The sequence below is a fragment of the Salvia miltiorrhiza genome, chromosome 7, assembly GCF_028751815.1.
Source record: "Salvia miltiorrhiza cultivar Shanhuang (shh) chromosome 7, IMPLAD_Smil_shh, whole genome shotgun sequence".
Lineage (NCBI taxonomy): Eukaryota > Viridiplantae > Streptophyta > Magnoliopsida > Lamiales > Lamiaceae > Salvia > Salvia miltiorrhiza.
The window spans coordinates 36,420,220-36,442,254 of NC_080393.1; the positions used below are offsets into that span (position 1 = coordinate 36,420,220).

At 38.4% G+C, this 22,035-nt stretch overlaps 1 protein-coding gene and 2 long non-coding RNA genes across 3 annotated transcripts; 2 read left to right on the plus strand and 1 right to left on the minus strand.

Annotated features, from left to right (window-relative positions):
* Window positions 1-749: 749 nt before the first annotated feature.
* Window positions 750-1,207, minus strand: LOC130996234 (uncharacterized). Its single transcript, XR_009092451.1, has 2 exons — window positions 1,176-1,207; window positions 750-1,101 (listed from the first exon to the last, which is right to left on the minus strand). It is a non-coding gene; the product is annotated as an uncharacterized LOC130996234 (long non-coding RNA).
* On the plus strand, window positions 1,093-3,577 carry LOC130996233 (uncharacterized). The gene is made up of 2 exons (XR_009092450.1): window positions 1,093-2,442; window positions 2,603-3,577. It is a non-coding gene; the product is annotated as an uncharacterized LOC130996233 (long non-coding RNA).
* Window positions 3,578-7,764: 4,187 nt separating this feature from the next.
* LOC130994172 (uncharacterized) lies at window positions 7,765-11,082 on the plus strand. Its single transcript, XM_057919205.1, has one exon. The coding sequence runs from the start codon at window positions 7,765-7,767 to the stop codon at window positions 11,080-11,082; it is 3,318 nt and encodes a 1,105-aa protein (XP_057775188.1).
* The last annotated feature ends 10,953 nt before the right edge of the window (window positions 11,083-22,035 follow it).

Below are 22,035 nucleotides of genomic sequence, written 5' to 3' on the forward strand. Positions count from 1 at the left end.
TACTTTGCTTTCACTTGGCTGGTGAGGCAGTGGTCTGGGCCGAGTTATTGGCTTGTTTTGTTTGTTTCGATGGAGTGGCAGGAGCTTCTTCTCAGTTCTGATGAGTTTTTTCTATGGGGTCTTTCGTCATACAGTTGGGGGTTGTGTTTTGCTGCGGATTTCATTACTGCTGGTTGGTTTTGGTGGGCTGATCTCGGGCTCTTTTTCAGTTCTTGGGTGAGCTCAAGGCTGGGGCTGGAGAGTTCGGCCTCTTTTGGTTGCTCCACCGGAGGGACTTATAACGATTGGCGTCGAGCTTTTGAGTGCGGTGAGTTTTGGTCGTTGATACACCGTATCTCGCTCTTTTTAGAGCATGCGTTTTTCGATGGGAGTGGCTTGAAGCTTCTTGGTAATTTGCAGCTCATTTGGTGTTCAAGTAGATTTTTGGTTTGGGTTTTCTTTTGGAGTTTTCGCTCGCTTTTGTTCACGATTTCTTTTCGTTTCATTTTTCTTTGTTTTGTTTCTGTGATGGGTAGCCGAGACGATCTAGGGACAATGGTTAGGCCGGAGTCTCTGAGGTCGTTTCATTCCGCTCCTTCACAGTTTGTTTTATTTTTTGTAGACGAGTACTCTTTTTCCTCTTTCTGAGGTTTTAATGAGGCTCGGCCCTTAGTTTGCTTCTCTGTGCTTTCAAGGGTTTAGGTTTTTCTTTTTCCTTTTATAAAATTTTATTTTAATAATAATTAATTAATAGATAATATATAATAAAATGATTCTGAAATATGAAATACTAACATTAATAAGTTGACATTTGAAAGTTGAAATCCTAAACAACTAAATTTGAAACTGAAATCCTAAAAACGAAATTTAAAATTACAATTCTAAAGTACAAAATTTGAAAGTGCAAATCCTAAAGTACTAATTACTAAAACATCATAAAACTAAATGCTACTTTAGGGCTTCTCCTTCTTGATCACAACTAACTCTCTTCCCTCTTTTATTCATGAGTTTTGGGTCAGTTGATGTTTCTTCTTCGAGTTGTCTCTTTGTTGCCTCATTGTCACTGATGTTCACTGATTCATGTACATTGGTAAAGCTGCTACTCCCACCATCATTTTGAACCTGAAATATTTCATATTTATAATAATTGTTTTCAATTTCAAAACCAATATATATAATATTTATTTAATCAATACCTTAATGTTTTCAATTTCTTTGTCTTTCAATTTCTTTGTCTTTCAATTGAGTTTCCTTGGTCTCACTTTCAACTATTGACCCACAATATTTATTTAAAATATTTGGGTCGCAGTTGATTTTTGTCACAACATATGCTCTATCAAAAATCGTTGATTCTTCAACTTTAATTTTAAATAAAGCATTTTTGTTGGTGATAGCATCTATCTCAATTGGCAACTCATTGCTATTAGGATCCTGCAAAATTTTTAATTTAAATTAATAACTTTAGAATTATCTCCATAATTTTATTTATAATTTTATTTTGCATTCACTTACATATATTATTTCTTCAGCAGGTTTCCCAATTAGTTGTAAGCACTCCCTATCCCATAAGCTTAAAGAAACACCTCCAGAATTATCAGCAACATATACTCTTAGTCTATACATATTTTTTTATTAGATAACATGTTAGTAAGTCATAAACAATAGTATTTTCCAAATATCTTAAAATGGATTTACCTCATTTTTCCTGAAACATCAAAGCTTGCACAGTTGTCACAAAAAAATTTATCATCGTTTGCTTTCAGTTTTTTTAGGCATATGTTGCATGCTAAGTAAGCCCAAGCTCGAAGCGTTGATACAGAACATATTGTGCCATATATCCAGTACATTCCCTTCTTAAAAAACACAAAAATATATTATTTAAATGTTTCAAAAATTTAATATTAAAAAATATAAAATTATGTAATATTAAACCTATTGACCAGTCAACTCTGAAATAACCATGAATTTTGCACTGCCTTCATTTATTTCATATTCAATTGTTCTAATTGTTGGTGCTGCCAATAACTTGAGATTGATTGATCTTTCCTTGTGAAGTTTGATAAAACTGCAATTGGAAATAATGTGAACAATAATGTATGCCGATGCAATTAATTTTTATTTTTTAAAATACTTACTTGTCCTTCATCTTCTTGATTTCAACAATGTTTTCATCAAAAAGTATGTTTGACACATGATATGAACTTGATATACAAACTTCACCTGTTTCATAAACCAAAATGTATTAGCACAAATAGATAATAGATAATGATAATATTTTTTTTTATTTTTTCTACCTCTGAATATAGATGGGCGACAGAATTGTACTATGATACATATTGGCATTTTTGGTTCTGTGCACAGATATTCATGCATTTTATCTGCATACTGTTCCCAAAGTGTGCATGTCATAGTCTTTCCCCTGCAATTAAATACAATTTAGGTTAGTCATTCACATATATTGAGGTACTCTTTTTCCTTTTTACGGTTTTTCCCTCTGGGTTTTCTGTAAAAAGGTTTTAACGAGGCTCGGCCCTTAGTCTGCTTTCTTGTGCTTTCAAGGGTTCTTAGGTTTTTCTTTTCCTTTTTTAATAAAATTGCATTTTAATAATTCACATATATTGAGGTATTTTATTTATGCAATTAACATAATTGAAAGTATAATAAATATTACTCCAAATCTTCTATGATGATATCCATAAGCTTTGTTTGCTGTCCATTGAAATCTTTGATTATTGGCTGATAACTTGAAACTACGATTCCCATGATATCTACAATATAAATTTGAAATTAAAATTCATAAGATGATAATAATTAAAATAAAATGGCTGAAAAGTTTTTACCAAACATGACCACATTCTGGACGTCAGAAATAGAAGAAATTTCTCCAAAATTCTTGATGTTGAATGTGTGATTTGGGAATGTATCATCATCGAGTTCTACAACTCTTGTGTGCTTGAACAATAAAAGCTTATATTGTGACTCTGTGGTTTTGTATTTCATGGTGTTGTTGGCGATAACAAAATCCTTGATTGCATAAACATGTCCTTCTGTGAGGAGTGGCTTAATTTGCTGTAGTGATGAAGTATTAATTGTGGCATGGATTCGATCGCCCTGTAAAAATAAACAAAAATTTTTAGTATGATATTTGAAATTTTCGAAAATATAAAAAAATAGTGTATTGAGTGAGTACCTATTTATCATGGAACACACACTCATGAGAAAATGTTTCAGATCTGTTGTTGAACTTGAAGATGTCATAACTTCTTATCAAGCGCAATTGCAATGCGATCTTGCTCTTTCCCGGTTCCAATTCCTTGATGACGCCGAACAAAGGAGCCATTTCAACGTAAAATGAAAAAATGAGAATGATTTTTGTGGAGATCAATTTTTTGGCTATGGAATTCGTATTGTGATAGGTGGAATTCGTATTGTGATAGTTTGTGAGGTTATATTTATAGATGGTGTAAATTATTTATTTTGTTTTATAAAATTATGGAGTAACTGCTGCAGTTATGGATAGGATTTAACTAAATAACTGTAATAGATTTGTACATTGTGTAAATTATTTATTTTATTTTAAAATTCGTTGATTCAGACAGTTATGGTTGGGAGTTAGTGGGAGTTAATTAAATAACTCGGATACATTGAATGGGTTATGATTAAATAATTGTATTTATGATATTAAGACAGTTATTTTTGAAAAAATGACACCTATTAATTTGAAAATTTAAAATTTGGAGAGGTAGGTGGCGGGAAAAATAACCGTTTAACTGGTCTTTAATATAATATATAGATTACACTTAGAGTGGAAATTTAAAATGCCGCATTCCTTAAAGTGTATATGAAAAATGTTATAACTTATAAATATAAGCATTTTATGCCCTAAAAGACTATCTTACCCTTAAAATGTCAACATCAATTTTAATCTCTTACACATTCCATCTATGTTGTTTGCTTTTCCAAGAAAAAACATATATTTTGATTGATGACTTAATCATTTTTTTAGGGCCAACGTGTTTTTTTTAATATATAATTATTTAGAGTGAGTAATATTAACATAAATTTGACTGTTCACGATTTTCCGTGTGTTTAAATGTAACGAAGCGTGCACTATCAACACTTTTTAATACATGAAAGAGTGGATTTAAATACTAAAGCATTATTATATATATTTGTTTTTAAGTTAATATTGCATGCGTCTTGAAATTCTTACTCTTCCTATTCTTGAAATTAAATCACGTTCATAAGCATATCTTTGGAGATTTCCAATATATTTTTCTTCGCCCAATAATCGTCTTCATCTAAAGGAGAATCTTTTTTTAAAATCAATCTTTGGTGATAGACATAAAGCCTAATAATAAGGTAACTCATGCATGATAAAGCTGACTCATATATCCCATTGGTTGGAAACAAAACTCAATTCATATATCATTATATTTTTTTACTATTGAAGACTAAATACCTATCAACTCTATTTATCATTGGAAATATTCACATCTTCAATTCATTGAGCGTGGGCGAAATTTGAATTTAACGGTGAGAGAGAGAGGAAGAAAGAACTTCACGCATTATTCACGCGAGAGACAAACTAAATCGAGAAAAATCCATGGCATCTTCATCATCATCTTCTTCTTCACATGTTTTTCTTTTTTTGAGTTAAGCATTAACTATGAAATTGTGTAAAACTCGATTTTATGCTGAAATAACATGTGTCCGGCCGGTACATTGTTTACCAGAAATGTACTCGATCGGACACATTTTTCCTGGCACTTCACCGACCGGACATATGCTATATCAGCATAAAATCTTTTATTTTATGTATTTGTATCTTTATAGTTATTATTACTATTTTACTAAATTTAATTAAATTATATTGTTTAAGTGTTAGTTATTGAATTAGTATTGCTTGGAGAATTATATTGTTTAAGTATGAATTATATTGTTTAAGTGTTAATTATATTGTTTAATCGTGTTTGTTAATTAATTCATTATTTTTTTAACGACTAATTATATGAGAAGTTTCTCACAAAAGTGTAGTTAATTAATTCTTTATTTTTTAATGAATAATTGTTTGGTATGAAATTATATGTGATGTTAACAGTGTTCATTTTATCGAGAATTAGTATTGCTTGGAGAATTATATAGATGAGATGTGAAAAAGAGAAAAAGCAGATGCCTTCCCTTCCAAGTCTTCGAAAACCCTAGCCTTTAACGTCCGATGATTTCGCCGGTAAAAAGCCAGCCGGCGGCCACGCCGGCAACCGCTGATAAATCACGACTGAATCTCCCTTTAGTTTCAAACAATTTTTCGCACTCACATGCTTCTATCGAGGCTAGGGCGTCGAGCAGTGCAAACTCGCCTAGGGTTTTTGATGCAATCCCTAAGATTGCTCAGATGGATATTGAATCTTCTACAGACTGTACAAATCACTCGCTGAAGAATATAGCGGGAGAAGATGGCAATAAAGGCACGACGGAACAGACCATGCCACAGAAAGCTTCTTACGCGAACGTCACTAAGCCTACGTCTACAAGAAAACCAGATGTTCTGGTCCATCGATGTGCCATTATACAGCCGGTAGTTAACAATGGGGTGATTTCCATTAAGATTCCAGAGAACATGTACCAAGAGCATATCAAGCAATTCCAACATGCACTGATTGGGAGAGTGCTTCTTCGCAAAGGAGAAAAACCAAAATTGGCTTCGGAATTGAAAAAGGAACTACAGGTGTTATGGCAGCCAAAGTCGGATTGGAAACTGATTCCAATGAGCAAAGGATTCTACACTCTGAAATTCACCACAGCTGAAGATAAAATTACCGCTAAACGCAAGAGTTCCTGGAATCTGGCTTCGGGTACGATAAGAATACGTGATTGGGTAAGAAACTTTGATCCGTATAAAGAAATCTCCTCGATTTGTCAAGTTTGGATGCGTATATACTATCTACCTGTAGAATATTGGACTAAGGAGATCATATCGAGTATCGGAAACTCGGTGGGAGTTCCTATCAAGGTGGACGGAGCAACTGCGGATGGAGATGTTGGACACTTTGCTAGGGTGCTTGTGGAAGTGGATCTGGCCCTTCCTCTACCGGACTCGGTTCATGTGGATTGTCCGGATCAATCCTTTTATGTTGAAATTGGTTTTGAACAATTGCCACACTTTTGCACCAAATGCAAAATCACGGGTCATTCCTTGGATAATTGCTTTAAACATAGCGCGGGAAAAATGATTGAATAGCCGGAGAAACCCAAGGAGGGAGATGTTGTTGATGACGCCATTGAGAAAAGCAAGGGAGGTGAGGACTTCCAATTTCGGAAGCCAAAATCAACCTGGCACCCCAAACCCGGAAAGGAAACGGAAAAGGCTACGGAAAATAGATTCAATGTGTTGAGCTCCCAGGACATTTCAGGGCCGGACATCTTGAAAGATGTCACGATACCGGTTTATGAGGAGGAAGTTCAGCAGATTCAGCAAGGAAACACTTCTACGGAGTTGATTCCTGAGGAGGATGAAGATCAGGTTATAGACCTGGAGAAGGACGAGCATCAGATCAATGACTCCACAGGAAGAGAAATGGATTCCCCATTGGTTGAGAATCACAGAGTCGAAACCGAGGCTGCTGCTGAAAATGATCAGTTGGACTTATCTGAGATGAGAAGTTCGGTGGAGACGGAAACTAAGGTACAGCGGGTGGTAATCTCGGGGCAAAACAAAAATGCGGCGAACAAAGACAAAGAAATTTTGCAAATGGCAAAGAAGAGAGGTAGGCCACCTGGACAAGCTAGAGTTGAACGTAAGCTGGATCCGACCACTGATAACATAATAGGTCGTCTCAGACGACCACCTCAAATGAGAGCTGAGCCAAATGCTGAATCGATGGAGCTTATCAAGGATCAACTCTACAAAGCTTGGGAAGCTGGAAGAACGCCCCGTGATTTTGTGATTACCAATGAGGGTTCGTCAAGTGCTAAAATTATGACAAAGGTTGCGGCAAAATCGTGGGCAGAAGAAGTGGAGAGGGAGGAATCCCTAGCCACAAAAAACTAATCGTTTTGATGAATATTCTAGTTTGGAACATCCGCAGCATCACGGATGAGTCTAAACTGGTTCTTAAGGAGCATTGTCACTCATTTTCTCCTATTTTGTTGGGTATCATTGAACCCAAGGCTGCTTTTCAAAATACTCCCAACAGTTTCTGGAAATCTCTCAACTTGAGGTCTTGTTTTCAAAACTCGCGTGTTAATATGTGTTCTAACATTTGGATTTTTACACAGCCTGATGTCAGCACTACTGTGGTCTTTGCTTCCGATCAAGTGGTTATCATCGACTGCGACTGGCAGAACTTGAAGTTCCGTGTGGCTGTTGTACATGGAGCTTCGACGTACCTGTTAAGAAGAGAACTTTGGATTGATATCCTGAATCATAGTGTGAGTAATTATGTGGTTTTGGGTGATTTTAACGCGGTCAAGGGGGTTCACGAGAGGAGCAACAACTGCAGGCCTAATATCATTTCTTGTGAGGAGTTTGGCGACTTCATTAATGCGTTGGGTTGCATTGAGTCTCCTACTATCGGTTTGAAATACACGTGGTCAGGGAGGCGTTTCATGCCCTCGCATGTGGAATCCAAGTTGGATCGAGCTTTCTTCTCGGATAGCTTTGCTAATGCTTGGAACACGGTTTTCTCATAGATTCTTCCTAGGAATACGTCGGATCATTCCCCTCTTTTGTTGAGGTGTCAGTCGACTCATTCCAATAGCAGACGGTTTTTCCGCTTCTTGAACATGTGGACCTTGCACCCGGATTTCCTTGATTTAGTTAAAGATTCTTGGTCTAAGACGGTAAATAATTCTTGCCCGATCTATACCATTATGATCAAGCTGAAGAGACTGAGAATGGAGATTCGCAGCTGGAATAAAAGCACTTTTGGTAACGTGGATCGGCTGCTCATGGAAAAACAGCAGGAGTTGACGGAGATTCAAGAGAATATTGCTGTTGAAGGCTACACGGAAGAGCTTTTTGATAAAGAGATTGAGGCGCAGGCTAGCATTAATGCTACCCTTTCACGGAAGAACTCCCTGCTGCAGCAGAAAAGTCGAGCAGCTTGGCTGCAAGATGGGGATAGGAACACCAATTTCTTCCACAGCATGCTCAGATACAAGAAAAAACCTCACTTTCTTTCGCACCTTACTATTGATGGGGTTACGTGTGTTGATCAGAATAGAATTGGGAATCACATTGTGGAGTTTTTCTCTAATATTTTCACTGAGAATTCTCATTCGCAAGCGGATATTGTGGAGGTGGAGGCGATTCTGGACCAGGTTGTTTCGGACCAGAATAACTCGTTGTTATCCGCCACTCCTAATGAAGAAGAAATCACTGCTGCTGTCTTTCAAATGGACTCCAATAGCTCGCCTGGACCGGATGGTTTCTCGGGAAAGTTCTATCATCACTGTTGGGACATCATCAAGAAAGACATTTGGCGCGCTGTCACTACTTTCTTTGACAAATCTTATCTGCCGCTTGGATGTAATGCTAATACGTTGATTTTGATTCCAAAAAAGGAGATTGTTGGCTCGGTTACTGACTTAAGGCCGATTGTTCTGTCGAACTTCTTTTTTAAAATTATTTCGAAGGTTTTGGCGGTGAGATTGAGTGTTGTTGCCGCTCAACACGTGTCAAGGAATCAATTTGGCTTCATTAGCGGGCGATCGATTCACGACTGTATCATGCTGGGCTCGGAGGGCATTAACTGCTTGAGACGTTCCAGTAATGGTCAAAACATGGCCTGTAAAGTTGATATCTCAAAGGCGTTTGACACTCTTAGGTGGGATTTCCTTATTAATGTCCTCAAAGTTTGTGGCTACAATCATCGGTTTATCAGGTGGATTGAGGTGATTCTCTCGTCGGCTCGTCTCTCGATTCTGTATAATGGTGAGCTCCGAGGTTTCTTCGGCTGTTCGCGTGGTGTTAGACAAGGAGACCCTTTGTCTCCTATTCTGTTTGGGATCGCTGAGGATGCTCTTAGCGGCCTTTTCCAGAATTGTGTTCGCTCGGGACATCTTGAGCCTATGCAGTTTAGTAGAGGTGTGCCCTTCCCCACGCATTTGCTCTACGCTGATGATATTCTCATTTTCTGTAAGGCCACTAAAGCAAATGCTAGAACTCTGCTTAAAATCCTGAACTTCTATGGTGAGATCTCTGGTCAGGTTTTCAGCCCTTCTAAATCTCAGATCATTTTCTCTGATCATATTGTTGCGAGAACTAAGAGACAGGTGACACGGATTTTGGCTCTCTCCATTGGTAATTTGCCTTTCTCTTATTTGGGTGTTCCGATGTTCCGTGGAAAGCCGAAAGCTTCCCATATGCAGGTGATTCATGATAGAATTATTAATAAATTTGCTCGCTGGAAAGGTCTTCAGCTTTCTATGGCGGGCAGATTGTGTTTAATTAATTCTGTTATTAGTAGTTCGATCACTCACTCGATGATGGTGTTTAGATGGCCCAAATCTCTTCTGAAAAGTTTAGATGCCAAATGCAGAAATTTCCTTTGGAATGGTGACATTAGTAAACCACCTTCTTGCTCTGTTAGTTGGAATAGAGTTTGTGCTATCAAGGCGGAGGGAGGTCTTGGAATACGGTCTTTCGTGATTATGAATAAGAGCTTCCTGATGAAAATGGCCTGGAGAGTGATTGAAGGGAATAGCTTTGGCTATGACATCATTAAACGAAGGTACCTCACTCCTTGCTGCAAAGTGAAAAACGTGGCGCCCTCTTCGGTGTGGATTGGTTTGCGTGAGGAAATCGGCGGTCTGGTTTGGGATTCTTACAGCTACATTGGTAAAGGTGATTCTGTGCTTTTCTGGTTAGACGACTGGCTTGGGTATCGACTGGCAGATAAATGTGGCATTCCTTTCTTTTTGAGGAATTCTATTAATCAAACTGTTGAGGATTATTTTTTCGATGGCGTTTGGCATTTCACACAAGAGTTTGTGAATTCTTATCCCATGGTGGTCTGTGACATTCTTTTGTTACCTATTGGTGATTCAGACGCGAGGTTTTGGAAACCTTCGTTGCAAGGCAAAGTTACGGCTGCCCTTGCTTTCTCGCACCATAGTCACAAGTTTCCTAAAGTTTCTTGGGGGACTTGGATTTGGGAGCCCTACATTCCGACACATCGTTCTTTGGTATGCTGGCGTCTTCTTCATGATCGTATGCCGACTTATGATAGGCTGATTAGACAGGGCATGATTATGCCGAATCGGTGTCCTTTTTGTCACAGAGATTCTGAGACGCCGGAGCATATTTTTTGGGATTGTACTTTGGTGCGTCATAGCTGGATTATTTTCTGCAATTGGTTTTGTTTCCCGGAGGCTTTGCACTCGGCGGATATTCACAGCTTTCTGGTTCTTGCGTGGGGAAGAAAGTTGAGCTCACAAATTGGTAAATATCGGAAGGCTGGGATAATCACGATGATTTGGGCTATTTGGAATCAACGGAACAAGTGTGTTTTTGATAGCTTAAAGTTCTGTCAGAGGCGTCTGCTTCATGTGGTGCGCGTGGCTTTCCAGGAGATGCAGATGAACTTTAAAAAACTTGGACATATGGATAACAATTGGGCAGACTATATTACTTTACGGAATATTGGTGTTCGCGGTCGTGCTGCGCCCCCGCCTACCTACATTTCCGTCAATTGGTGGCCTCCTCCGGCGCCTTGGATGAAAGTTAATACAGACGGTTCGGCACTTGGAGCACCGGGGAATATTAGCTATGGAGGTGTCTTCAGGGATCATTGGGGATGGGTCCGGGGTTGTTTCCACTACAAGTGTGGCATGGGATATGCTTTTGAGGCGGAGTTATTGGCGGTGATTATGGCCGTTCGCATTGCTCGAACAAGGAACTGGACGAATCTCTGGATTGAGTCAGACTCCACTTATGTTGTTAGTCTGCTTCGAGATAAGGCGAAAAGCGTCCCTTGGAGGTTTAAAGCTTCTTGGGATGACACTTTGAATTCTTTAAACTTGTTTCATTTGCACATTACTCACATTTATCGGGAAGGAAATCAGGTGGCGGACTTAATGGCGAATCCCGCACGTGATTAGGGATGGTGGCCTCATGAAATCGACGAAATAAAGTATGCTTCCCGGAAGGATATGGCGGTACACTCGTTTGTTCGTATTTCCCGCTGACGTCGGGAAGGGGAACTGGTCTGCTGGGAGTGGAGTGTTCCTTCCGGTTCTGGCAGAGGTTTTGGTTGATCGGAGCTGGCGGCGAGGTACTTTGATCGAGCTTAAGGTGGGTTGTCTTGCTGCTCTGCCGAACGTTGGGTGGGCCTGGGGGCGTGGTCTTTTGGTCGAGCACATGGTAGGCTGGTGCTGGTGTCCGGTGATTCTAAGTTATATGGCTGGTCTTCTTGCCAGCCTTCGATCGAACACTTGGTGGGCAGGAGGGGATCAGTTCGCTAACTGGCGGAATTGCTGTGTTTGGTGTGGTAGCGACTGGTTGTGCAGCTCGTGCAATCGGGACATTCACAAAGCTATAGGCTCTGGCGACGGCATCACTCCGGCCAGAGTTCTTAGTTTGGTGGATTACTTGCTAGATGATTGGCGTGGTGGCGGCTTGTGGGGCGGATCGTGCTTCATTCTTCTTCACGGTGTTTTAGTTTCCGGCGACGGCGTCTTTCCGGCCGAAACTATTTAGATTTTTGTTTGGGAAGTAATCTCGGCGACGGAGTATAACCGGCCGTTGTTTTACTTCTTGGGTTCGTGTTTGGGTTTGTTTGTAAGTTCACAGCGACGACGTCTTACCGGCTGTGCTACTTGCGTTGGTGTGTTGTTTTTATTCGAGCTAACGGCGATGGAGTCTAACCGGCCGTTTAGCTATTCTTTTTGGGCTTTTTGGCGACGTCGTATCACCGGCCATCTGCCCCTGCTTTTTCTTTTCTGTGGGGCGAGAGCCGGGTTGGTTTGGGGACGATGGTTAGGCCGGAGTTCCGGAAACTTACTCTTCCGCTCTCTCCCCCCTCTCTTTTCTTTTTTAGTTTGTAAACGAGTACTCTTTTTCCTCTCTACGGTTTTTCCCATTGGGTTTTCCGTAGAAAGGTTTTAATGAGGCTCGGCCCTTAGTCTGCTTTTTTGTGCTTTCAAGGGTTTTTTTAGGTTTTCTCTTTTTTAATAATATCGTATTTTAATAATATAGATGAGATGTTAGTTTGTGCATTTTGATATAGATGAGTTTCGAATTATGCATTTTTGATATAGAAATTATTTTTTTTTCTAACTTTTAACTTTGAAATTGTCTGCAAAACTTGATTTTATGCAGATAAAACATGTGTCCAGCCGGTGAAGTGACCAAAAAAATGTGTTCGGCCGGTACTTTTGTTTCCGGCCGGACACATGTTTCTGGCCACTTCACCGGCCGGACATATGTTTTATCTACATATTTTCATGTTTTTTATTTATTTTTATGTTTATATTGTTTTTTACTATTTTATTGAATTTAATAGGGTTTTTATTTTGTAAATGAATAGGCGGATGTCCCATATCTTCGTCCCGAAACTTTTAACCAGCAAGAGGTATTGGTGAGCACATACTATAGGGACAATTCTTTTCCGAAGCTAATGCGCACTTTAATAATGGTCGGCAATGAATAGTTATTGGGAAGGTTTAGAACTTCATGTTTTGGCCATTTCACTGATTGGAGACTCGGCATGAAGAGCAATAGAGCATTGCACCAGGTTTTATCGAGCCAGATTGAGTCAGCAAATGATGAGATGTGATTTTTTCTGTGCGGAGCACGAGTTAGCTTTTCCACCGGAGACACGCAATAGTCACTGGGCTCAATTTCGGTCCAACGACGTTTGATCCCACATTACAGCACGACTGCAGACGCGTGGAGGCTTACAGAAGATTTTGCGCTGGGCGAAATTTGACTGTACCCGAGCTCATTAAACGCGTGTGCGATTTGAATCGTTGAGTACATGACGATGATAGGAGCCTGTACCTTCGTGTTGTGCTCGTGTGTGTGGCTCACACCTTTATTTTTGCGTCGGATATGCGTGTAGAGCCGTGGGTTTGGGTGCTGGTGGATGATTTGGAGGTATTTGATAGATTCCCCTGGGGCGCGTATTCATATAAAATCTTACGCCATTATACGACAGATGTAGAAAGGGGCGATAAGTATCACTTCTACGGTCCTTCGTGGGCTTATTTGTTTGGGCAATGGAGCGCGTCTTGGGCTTTGGACGGATGGTGGCAGCATCTAGTGGTGATCCGACAGCGCACCCACGATTCATCGTTCTCTTTCGGGCCAATACCATACGCGAGTGGAAATATACTCTCGTTGCCGTCCTTGGTCATTGCAACAAACAGAATACCCTTATTATTGCCCTTCAAGTGTGTGCCGTCGACTACAATTACTAGACGTAAATTGAACATGAAACAACCAATCGCAGCTCCAAGAGCAAAAAATAAGCGTTTGAATCGGCCATCAGGGCCAACTTCCCACTCCACCAATTGTCGCAGCCCGACATCTAGCCAGTGATAGCGTAGATTGGGTATCGATACGACTAATAAAACGATAGGGTAGAACAAGGGAATCTGAAAGACTCGTCAAGCGGAAGCTACTAATAATTCAAGTTAAAAACAAATATAATATCATCAATCATAATAGAAACATTATCGGCTTCATTCATTCAAATATATCAAGGTTCTAGTCAACGAAAACAAAAGGAGTATAGCTAAATATTTACAATGATTCAAATTGTTCAGGGTAGCACAGCAAAACGTGATCAGACTATATGTATGAAGACATATAGCTGAGAGTAACAATCCTAATTAAGTTTCAAGAACATAGTCTTCAACTATTTGTACAACCGTATAGAAGTAAAATACGGTACTCAAAAGGGTCGTCTATGAACAACAGCCCTCCAGCAATCCCCCAATCTCTCTCCTTGCTCATCCTGCACATTTAGAAATACATGCAGGGCTGAGTATAAAATACTCAGTGGACATAAGCCGAAAATAAACAATCTCGCTCTTAGAGCTATACATTTAACTTGCCATTTATACATCACACAGGGATTTTTCCTTAAAAGAACCTGTGTAAGCAATTGATAAATTTCAAGCATCATAAAGTAATGAGAGATAGACTGCAGTCATAAATACTTAGCATGTAGTACCACTTCTACAACTCATTATCATCATCATCATGGTACTGAGAAGTAGGCCTCCTTCTCAAGCACCGTAACCGACCGACCAGACAGTCGGCTCACAGTCATTTCTGACCGGCCAACTCGGTATACAGCTCACGGTTACCTCCGTGTACACAATCCCGCCTTTGGCAGGACCCGAAATCGTTTCATCCGTAGAGGGTAACATACAGGCTCATCGTCATCAAAACTCGGCAAGTTAATTAGTTCAAACATCAATTTATCTCAAAACATCTTAAAAACTTATAGACATCATCATAATCATCATTTTAAAAAGCCAGTAATAGGAGTATTAGAAAGTAATGCCCACCTGGAAATCTTAGCTTTGGTACTTGTACTTCGGAGAAATCCTACTTATGCCCTTGACTCGCGTCTTCAGATATCATCGTTGGCATAGACGATCATGTCATAAAATAAACGTCGATCAGACAAATCCCCACTAGGTTTACTATTCTTATCTAAGTACTAGTCTTCCTTTCTTATTATTTCCTTGTAACTAATCACTCTTCGTAACAAAACACTCTTATAATACTTTCTAAATATTCTATTTTCAACACATCACCAAAATTTTAAGTCTAATCTGTTCCTTAAAGAACGACTCCTAAATACTCAAACCCATATAACAATCACATACCAAAGTTATAATGTTATATCACATTCTTTAATATATATCAGATAACTCACATAATGCTTAATGACTTCACCATGTGGTTAAAGAGAACCAAATTTGGTTAAGTAAATTAACTCGGAAAAAGCGTTATATCTACATATATATACCCCTTTAGCATTTTTATGAATTACTAAGGTGTATAGTTATTGTCATTAACACATGCAATTTACTAAATCAAAGGTAGGTGTAATTTGTGAAAGACCATACTTGACTTCATATACTCTGTCCCAACTTCAAGTAATAAACTGCTTTAGCTCGGAACTCTTCTGGGTTTGGGACTCATATCATTTGAAACCTCTTAACGTCTAGTTTCATTTAAAAAAAAGTAGGTTACAAAATTCCTTGTGGTTTAAAAGATATGACCATTTTCCTACAGTCTACCATTTTTGACAGTTTTGTGCAACTGAAAGTTTTGATTTTAGAAAAATAGTAGATCTTGTCAAAAAGACTTAAACTTTTATGGGTAGCTAGCTAACATGTTCATCTCGTTCATATAAAAATTTGGAAACCATAAACTCACGAAAAGCTACTGGAAAAGTGACTCTAGTATCTGTTTCTTCCACACTTTCGGTAGAAAGTTGCAGTTGGAGACTCATAATTTAAAAGGTTATCAGACGATGTTCAAATGACCTCAAATTTTACATGAACGTTCCTAACACTTATATATACTTACCATAAAATTTTCAAGATTTTTAGGTGTCAAAGACCCCGTCGAAAACAATCAAGTCAGTAGCTTAAAAGCTAGCCAATTAACTCATTAACTAGTCCATCCTAAACATATAGCCAAGCATACTCTATTTTCTTGTCAAACCAATTCATCATAATCATTATCAAACATTTCTAATCATCATTTTAATCCATCAACAATCATAACTTCCATCTCATAGGCTCATTTCATACTAAAATCCTCACTCTCTTCATGAATCTTATCTTCCAATCATCACACAACCTAACACCTTTATACACCATATCTTAAAATCAAATCATGCTTTTCATTCAATGACCAACAAATAACATCTTAATAGCATGCATATACTTTCCATCTTAAAGTTAGAAGACGACAAAAATTTTAAAAGACTTCCAACCCTAGTAATCTTCGAAAATTACCAATCTTAGATTAAGAGTTGTTTTCATGCTTTGATCCTCCATTTTCATGCTCATAAAGCTTAGATATAAGTAAATTCATGTGTTTAGAAGCTTACTCTATGAGTTTGAAGAGAAAAGTATATAGCTCCTCCTTCTGGAAACTAAGCTTTCGAACACGCTCTAGCTTTTGATTTATGGAGATAAAGATGTTTTGTGCTTGATTTTAGAGTTTTCTATGGTGTAGAAATGATCTATGGAACTTTAGTTATGCCCAACAATGGCAGGTGTTGATGGAAAAAGAAAGAAAATCGAGAGGAAAGGGACGTCTGTTATGGGGGATGAAAGAGAAAGGTGTTATATATATATAACCCCATTTACTTAGCCATCAAGTATTGGATAATTAACACATGCTTAATTATCCACTTGCATAAAAATCTTATCCGTCAACTATGTTTATCCACTTGCTTTGACTTTTCTCTTCTAAAGTTAGTTCCGCACCAGAGCAGAGAAATGCTCGCCAGAGGAATGCATTCTCTGACTGGGCAGAGGAATGCCTTCTGGGCAGAGGAATGAGCTCGCCTCTGGCAGGGCAGAGGACTCGGCTCCCCTCTGGCAGGGCAGAGGAATGAGCTCGCCTCTGGCAGGGCAGAGGAATCGGCTCGCCTCTGTCTGGGCAGAGGAAAAACTTCCCCTCTGTCAGAGGAAAGACGTCCCCTCTGTTTGGGCAGACGAATGACTTCCCCTCTGTCAGAGGAATGTCGTCCCCTCTGTTTGGGCAGACGAATGACTTCCCCTCTGTCAGAGGAATGTCGTCCCCTCTGTTTGGGCAGACGAATGACTTCCCCTCTGTCAGAGGAATGTCGTCCCCTCTGTTTGGGCAGACGAAAGACTTCCCCTCTGTCAGAGGAATGTCGTCCCCTCTGTTTGGGCAGACGAATGACTTCCCCTCTGTCAGAGGAATGTCGTCCCCTCTGTTTGGGCAGACGAAAGACTTCCCCTCTGTCAGAGGAATGTCGTCCCCTCTGTTTGGGCAGACGAATAACTTCCCCTCTGTCAGAGGAATGTCGTCCCCTCTGTTTGGGCAGACGAAAGACTTCTTGGTTTGAAGCAGCGAAATCCCAACTCGGCAGAGTAGAGCAAGACTCAAGGCAGAATAGTGCAGTCAAGAGTAATTCGAAAATTCGTCAACTTTTCCATTCTCAAAGTTCATCAAACACTCTCAAACATCAAAAATACTATTAGACTCATATCTCCACCTAGAATAATAACTTATCTCATCAAAAGGTGTGACTCTAATGCTCAATATCTCTATTTATCACCATAACTCCATCTCATCTTAATTATAATCTTATATCTCAGTACCATAGTACTCTCTGTAGTGTCTCGACACTTCTACTACTCATAAAAGTACGGGGTGTTACATGCAGAGCTCAATCTTCAGCTATGCTTCCAGAGTAGAGCTCGGCTACGCTAGAGCTCGGTTTCGCCAGAGCTGCTACTACTAATGAAAGAAAAGAAAATTTTAACTTCATCAATGTTCCACCAACATCTCCCTATATCCTTATTTCCTCAAAGTATTTCATTCTCTAATCCCATCATCGAAAAAATATAATAGCTCAACCTATTAGAAATCTCATCTCATAAATAACTTATTTTTATATCTCAGTGCTCTTAAACATAAATCTCAAAATATTTAAAATGAGGAAAATGCGGGGTGTTACACCAATGAACCGGGATTTGATTGTCTCAACATGTATAAATACTTAGGCAGCATCTCGAAGGATTGATTATGTCGACCATAAACCATCTCAGTCGCTCGATTTCGAGCTTGCAATGCCACATCGTACTCGATGTGTACACCATACTCACGTTGCAGCTCCAGCTAGATGGCCTTCAGCTTCAAGATCTCACAATCGTCATGTATTTTATGTGCTAAATATGCTGCAATGACTTTTGCGTGGGCCTTTATTCACATTACGCACCCTAGATCACTGTCGCATAAGTGCTCATTGGTAAACTTATACACACCACAAATGGATCCATCTTGAGACGATGCATTGAGCTTGAAAGAGCACTTATTTGAATGCCTGCATTTGAAGTAAATACGTCTGTTGTCTGATTTGGTGACGGAAGATTCCTTGCCCTGCTTCATGTTCCACAGACCTACTGCAACGATCAGTTCATCTTTGCTATTAAAATAAGAATTCTTTGACAGCTCCCAAGGTATTAGCTGATAATTTTCAATATTCACAAGTGAAGCTGCAACGTCCAACGGGATAATCGGAACTAACCAATTAGTTAGTTCCTCTGGTCTATGAAACCGTTCTTCGTCATCGTCATCGATCTGCAAATTCACCCAACTTGCATATTCAACCCCCATCCTTCTCAAATTCTCTGGCTCCGACTCCACAAGCTGAGGCTCGTCTGTATTTTGATTATCTCATGGACCCCAAAAATGTTCATTTTCTTGTTGATAGTAAACGTTGGGATTTGGGACATCCCATGAAGGCCAATCTGTTGACTGATGATTACCCCAAGTGACCGAGGTTCAACGATTTCTTGCGCGGGTGAATCTCCAGTTGAGATGTCCAAATAAGCATATCGTTGGATTGCTTCCAATCCATCCCCACTTTGAAATATTATGTTAGATTCACCTCCCTATGCGGAAGATTGAGGGAGATCAAACGAAGGAACATACACTCCTTCACTAGACTCGTCTTCGACAACAAAAATCTCGGGGAAATGTGGTTGGAATGCCAACAACTGAAGCAAATCACAATCATCGGTAAGAAGATTTTTACTTGCAACCCTACCATTTAATCTCGTCGTCAAATAATATAAGTTGTAATTAGTGCTCAATGAATTCTCCAACATCAGGTGATTTATCATGTACAACGTAGTAGCCTGGTGTCTCCGAAAATATGCAAAACCTTAGAAGAGCCGTCGATGTACTCATAACCATTGAAGGCACCTCCATAATTAACCATAAAGTATCTCTCATATTCATTCATTTACAGAAAAAATCATAAATAAATAAATATATGATGTAAAGGGAACGAAATGGAACGAAATGTGAAAATACAACATATAACATGTTAAAATGCTCGAAAAACATATGTTCGCCCGAGAACGTGTCCGAGAAAATGTGTCCGGTCGTGTATTACAGAATCTGTAATGACACACGGTCAGACATATTTTCAAGGACACTTGTCCGGGCGGACATATGGTTTTCAAGCATTTTAACATGAATTGTGAAGAAATATATGCATATTACTAAAATTTAAGTAATAAGTACTAATTAATACTTTAAAACATGCTAGAATGTGCTCTAATTCACTTATATTCCTTAAAACATAGCTTTAAATCATAAAGTATGCTATAATATGCTAATAATTCACATAAACATCGTAGGATCAAACAAAACATTGAAAATAAACAATAACCAATTTAGCACTTCTTTAATTACATTTTAAACTTAAAATGACATACCTTTAAATTTGGGATGCGAGAATTCACAAATAATAGCTTCACCACTTGGAAAATATTATAATTTCTATTGAGTTTGAGTGTTTTTTCAGTTTGTAATGGAGTGTGTCCGTCGAGATCTCATATATAAACAAAGATTCCTTCATTTCACGTGAATTTCAATGAAATTAGAGCATTTGACGCGAATACTTTATTGACAAGGCTATTTCACATCATATTTGTCGTCTATAATCAATTATTAAAAAAAATATGTCCGACCGGCCGGCCGGACACTGGTTTTTTCCGGCTACACATGTTTTTTTTTTTTTTTTTTTTTTTTTTTTTTACGTTGTGTGTTTTGAGTGCCAATCTCGATTGTGTTAATTTTTAGTATTTATATTCCATTGATTAATTAGCCTATGATTTAATTCTAAAAACTTTGATTTAATTCAAAAATAAATTAATATTGACCGTGTACACCATCTTTCAATTTTTCCAACACTTATTTGACCGAAATCAGTGTTTAATTTCATGACATTGATGTTTTTCTTACACTTTAATAACTTTTTTCATAGATATGTAAGACTTTGTCATAGATGTGTAAGACTTTTTGTGGAAAACAATGCATACTCATCACAATCAAAGGGCATTTTCGGTGGTTCACTTAAGTTGTGCATAGAATGCTTTGTTTTATAACTTAGGGTATTTTTACTATCAAGCTTAAGGATGTGGACATTTTTGCCTATTAACACTTACACTTAACTCATTAGCTCCGTGAAATGAATTTTCCCTTTAAGTGCCAACTGGATTTGATGATCCACAAATATATTTCATTTACTAGCATTTCAAAAACATATTCTTTTCAAGAAGAAGCACGTGAAATAGATCTTGTTCTGTGAAAATCCTTGGTTTTTGAGATTTTTTTTTTTAAATTTCTACCATGAAGAAACAATAAACTTTTATACAAATTCATCCAATACTATGAAAATTTCAAATATCATCTGATAAAATAAATTCCCATAAATCAGTTGCATCTTCAGTCAAAATAATTTCAACAAAATGAAAGCACTAATGATGATTTCTTCATTTCAAATTATTACTTCATTACAACAATCCAGTAAAAAGAAGTAAGTTATTGCTTCATTTATCTCTACCAATGATTTATTTTAATCTCATTCCAAGCAATAACGATATATTGCTCATTTATTTCCCCACCCAAAAAATCATGTTTAATATAGTTACACAAATACAAGTATTATAGCTAACTTATCTATCCATCTAGTGTGAGAAAGAGATTATTCAAGTTGAAACACGCAGAATGCATCAAGAACAAATAATTACAGAAAGAAGAACTAGAGATTACCATTGAATAAAGGTAAAAGCTCATTTCTCAAAGATTTCTTAAAGCAGCTAATAGTTTCTGTCTAGTCTGACCATGTGCAACACACAATAAATGTCCATAATGACTTGATGTTGTCATTCTGCAGACATCCTTATACCTTTTTCCGAAAAATAGGATTAACATTTAATGCAAATTCTGTAGCTGACGAGGAGTGTTTCCTACATCAGCGTTGAACATTCAATTAGAAGTTTATACTTAATTAATTATTTATATTTAAGCTAATATCGTTATTACTTGGACTAATTAATGTAGTACAGGAAATGTCGGGAGTGCTGGGGCTCCTTTCAAATACAAGCGGAAGTTAAACACGTAACGACAACGCTGAAAATGAGAATAAGAAATTTTAGCCAAAGCCTATTAAAGAGAATAACGATAATCACCGAGCTATGAACGAAAGAAGATGTTGGGAACCTTGTGGAATATCCTAATCCTTGTTTTGATGATACCAAAATTCATAGGTCTTAATTGTAATAGACTAGAACTGTGTTGAACTCAAGTGTTAGAGTTCATTTCTATTTTAGTATGCGGTTCTGAAGACTGAAGACTGAAGGACGAAGGACTGAAGACTGAAGATACCAACTGAAGTATCAGTTGAAGAATCAGTTTGGAACTGATTACTTAATGCGTGCCACAGACTGATACTAAAGTCAAGTATCAGTTGAACATTCTTCCTCGGATTGATCTTCCAACGTTCAAAGGAAGCCACGTACTCACAAGAGTACAGCCGCATTAAATGCAGAGATCTCAGGATCTTATCTCTGCAGAGGTCATTCCTATTTGGTGGTTACTTTATCAGAGACGTCACATCTCCTGTCCCTCAAGAGAGCCGTTTCCACCAGACAAGGAACCTCGAAGATTGAAGCCTCAGCCCAAATTCGAATTGCTCTCCAACGGAAGAAATCTTGAGGACGTTCTACGCCAACGGATCTATTCAAGAGTTCTCCTACAAATAGCGCTCGAGGATCACTTCAACCTTCACCGATTCAACGACATAAGCTGAAGCTCTGCCAAAATTGCTACTCAGCCTAAAGCTTAACCTCCCCAAAGCTTGAATCGAAGAAGAGAATTCCAAAGCCAAAATCAGTCACTGCTGATTACACACATTCTCTTAGACCTTAGGCAAACCTCTGTTTACCCAGAAGCCAAGGTCAAACTTGCTACAAAGAACTTGTTCTTTGTAGTATAGTTGGCACTCGTTCAAACCTCCTTTCCAAAAGAAAGAT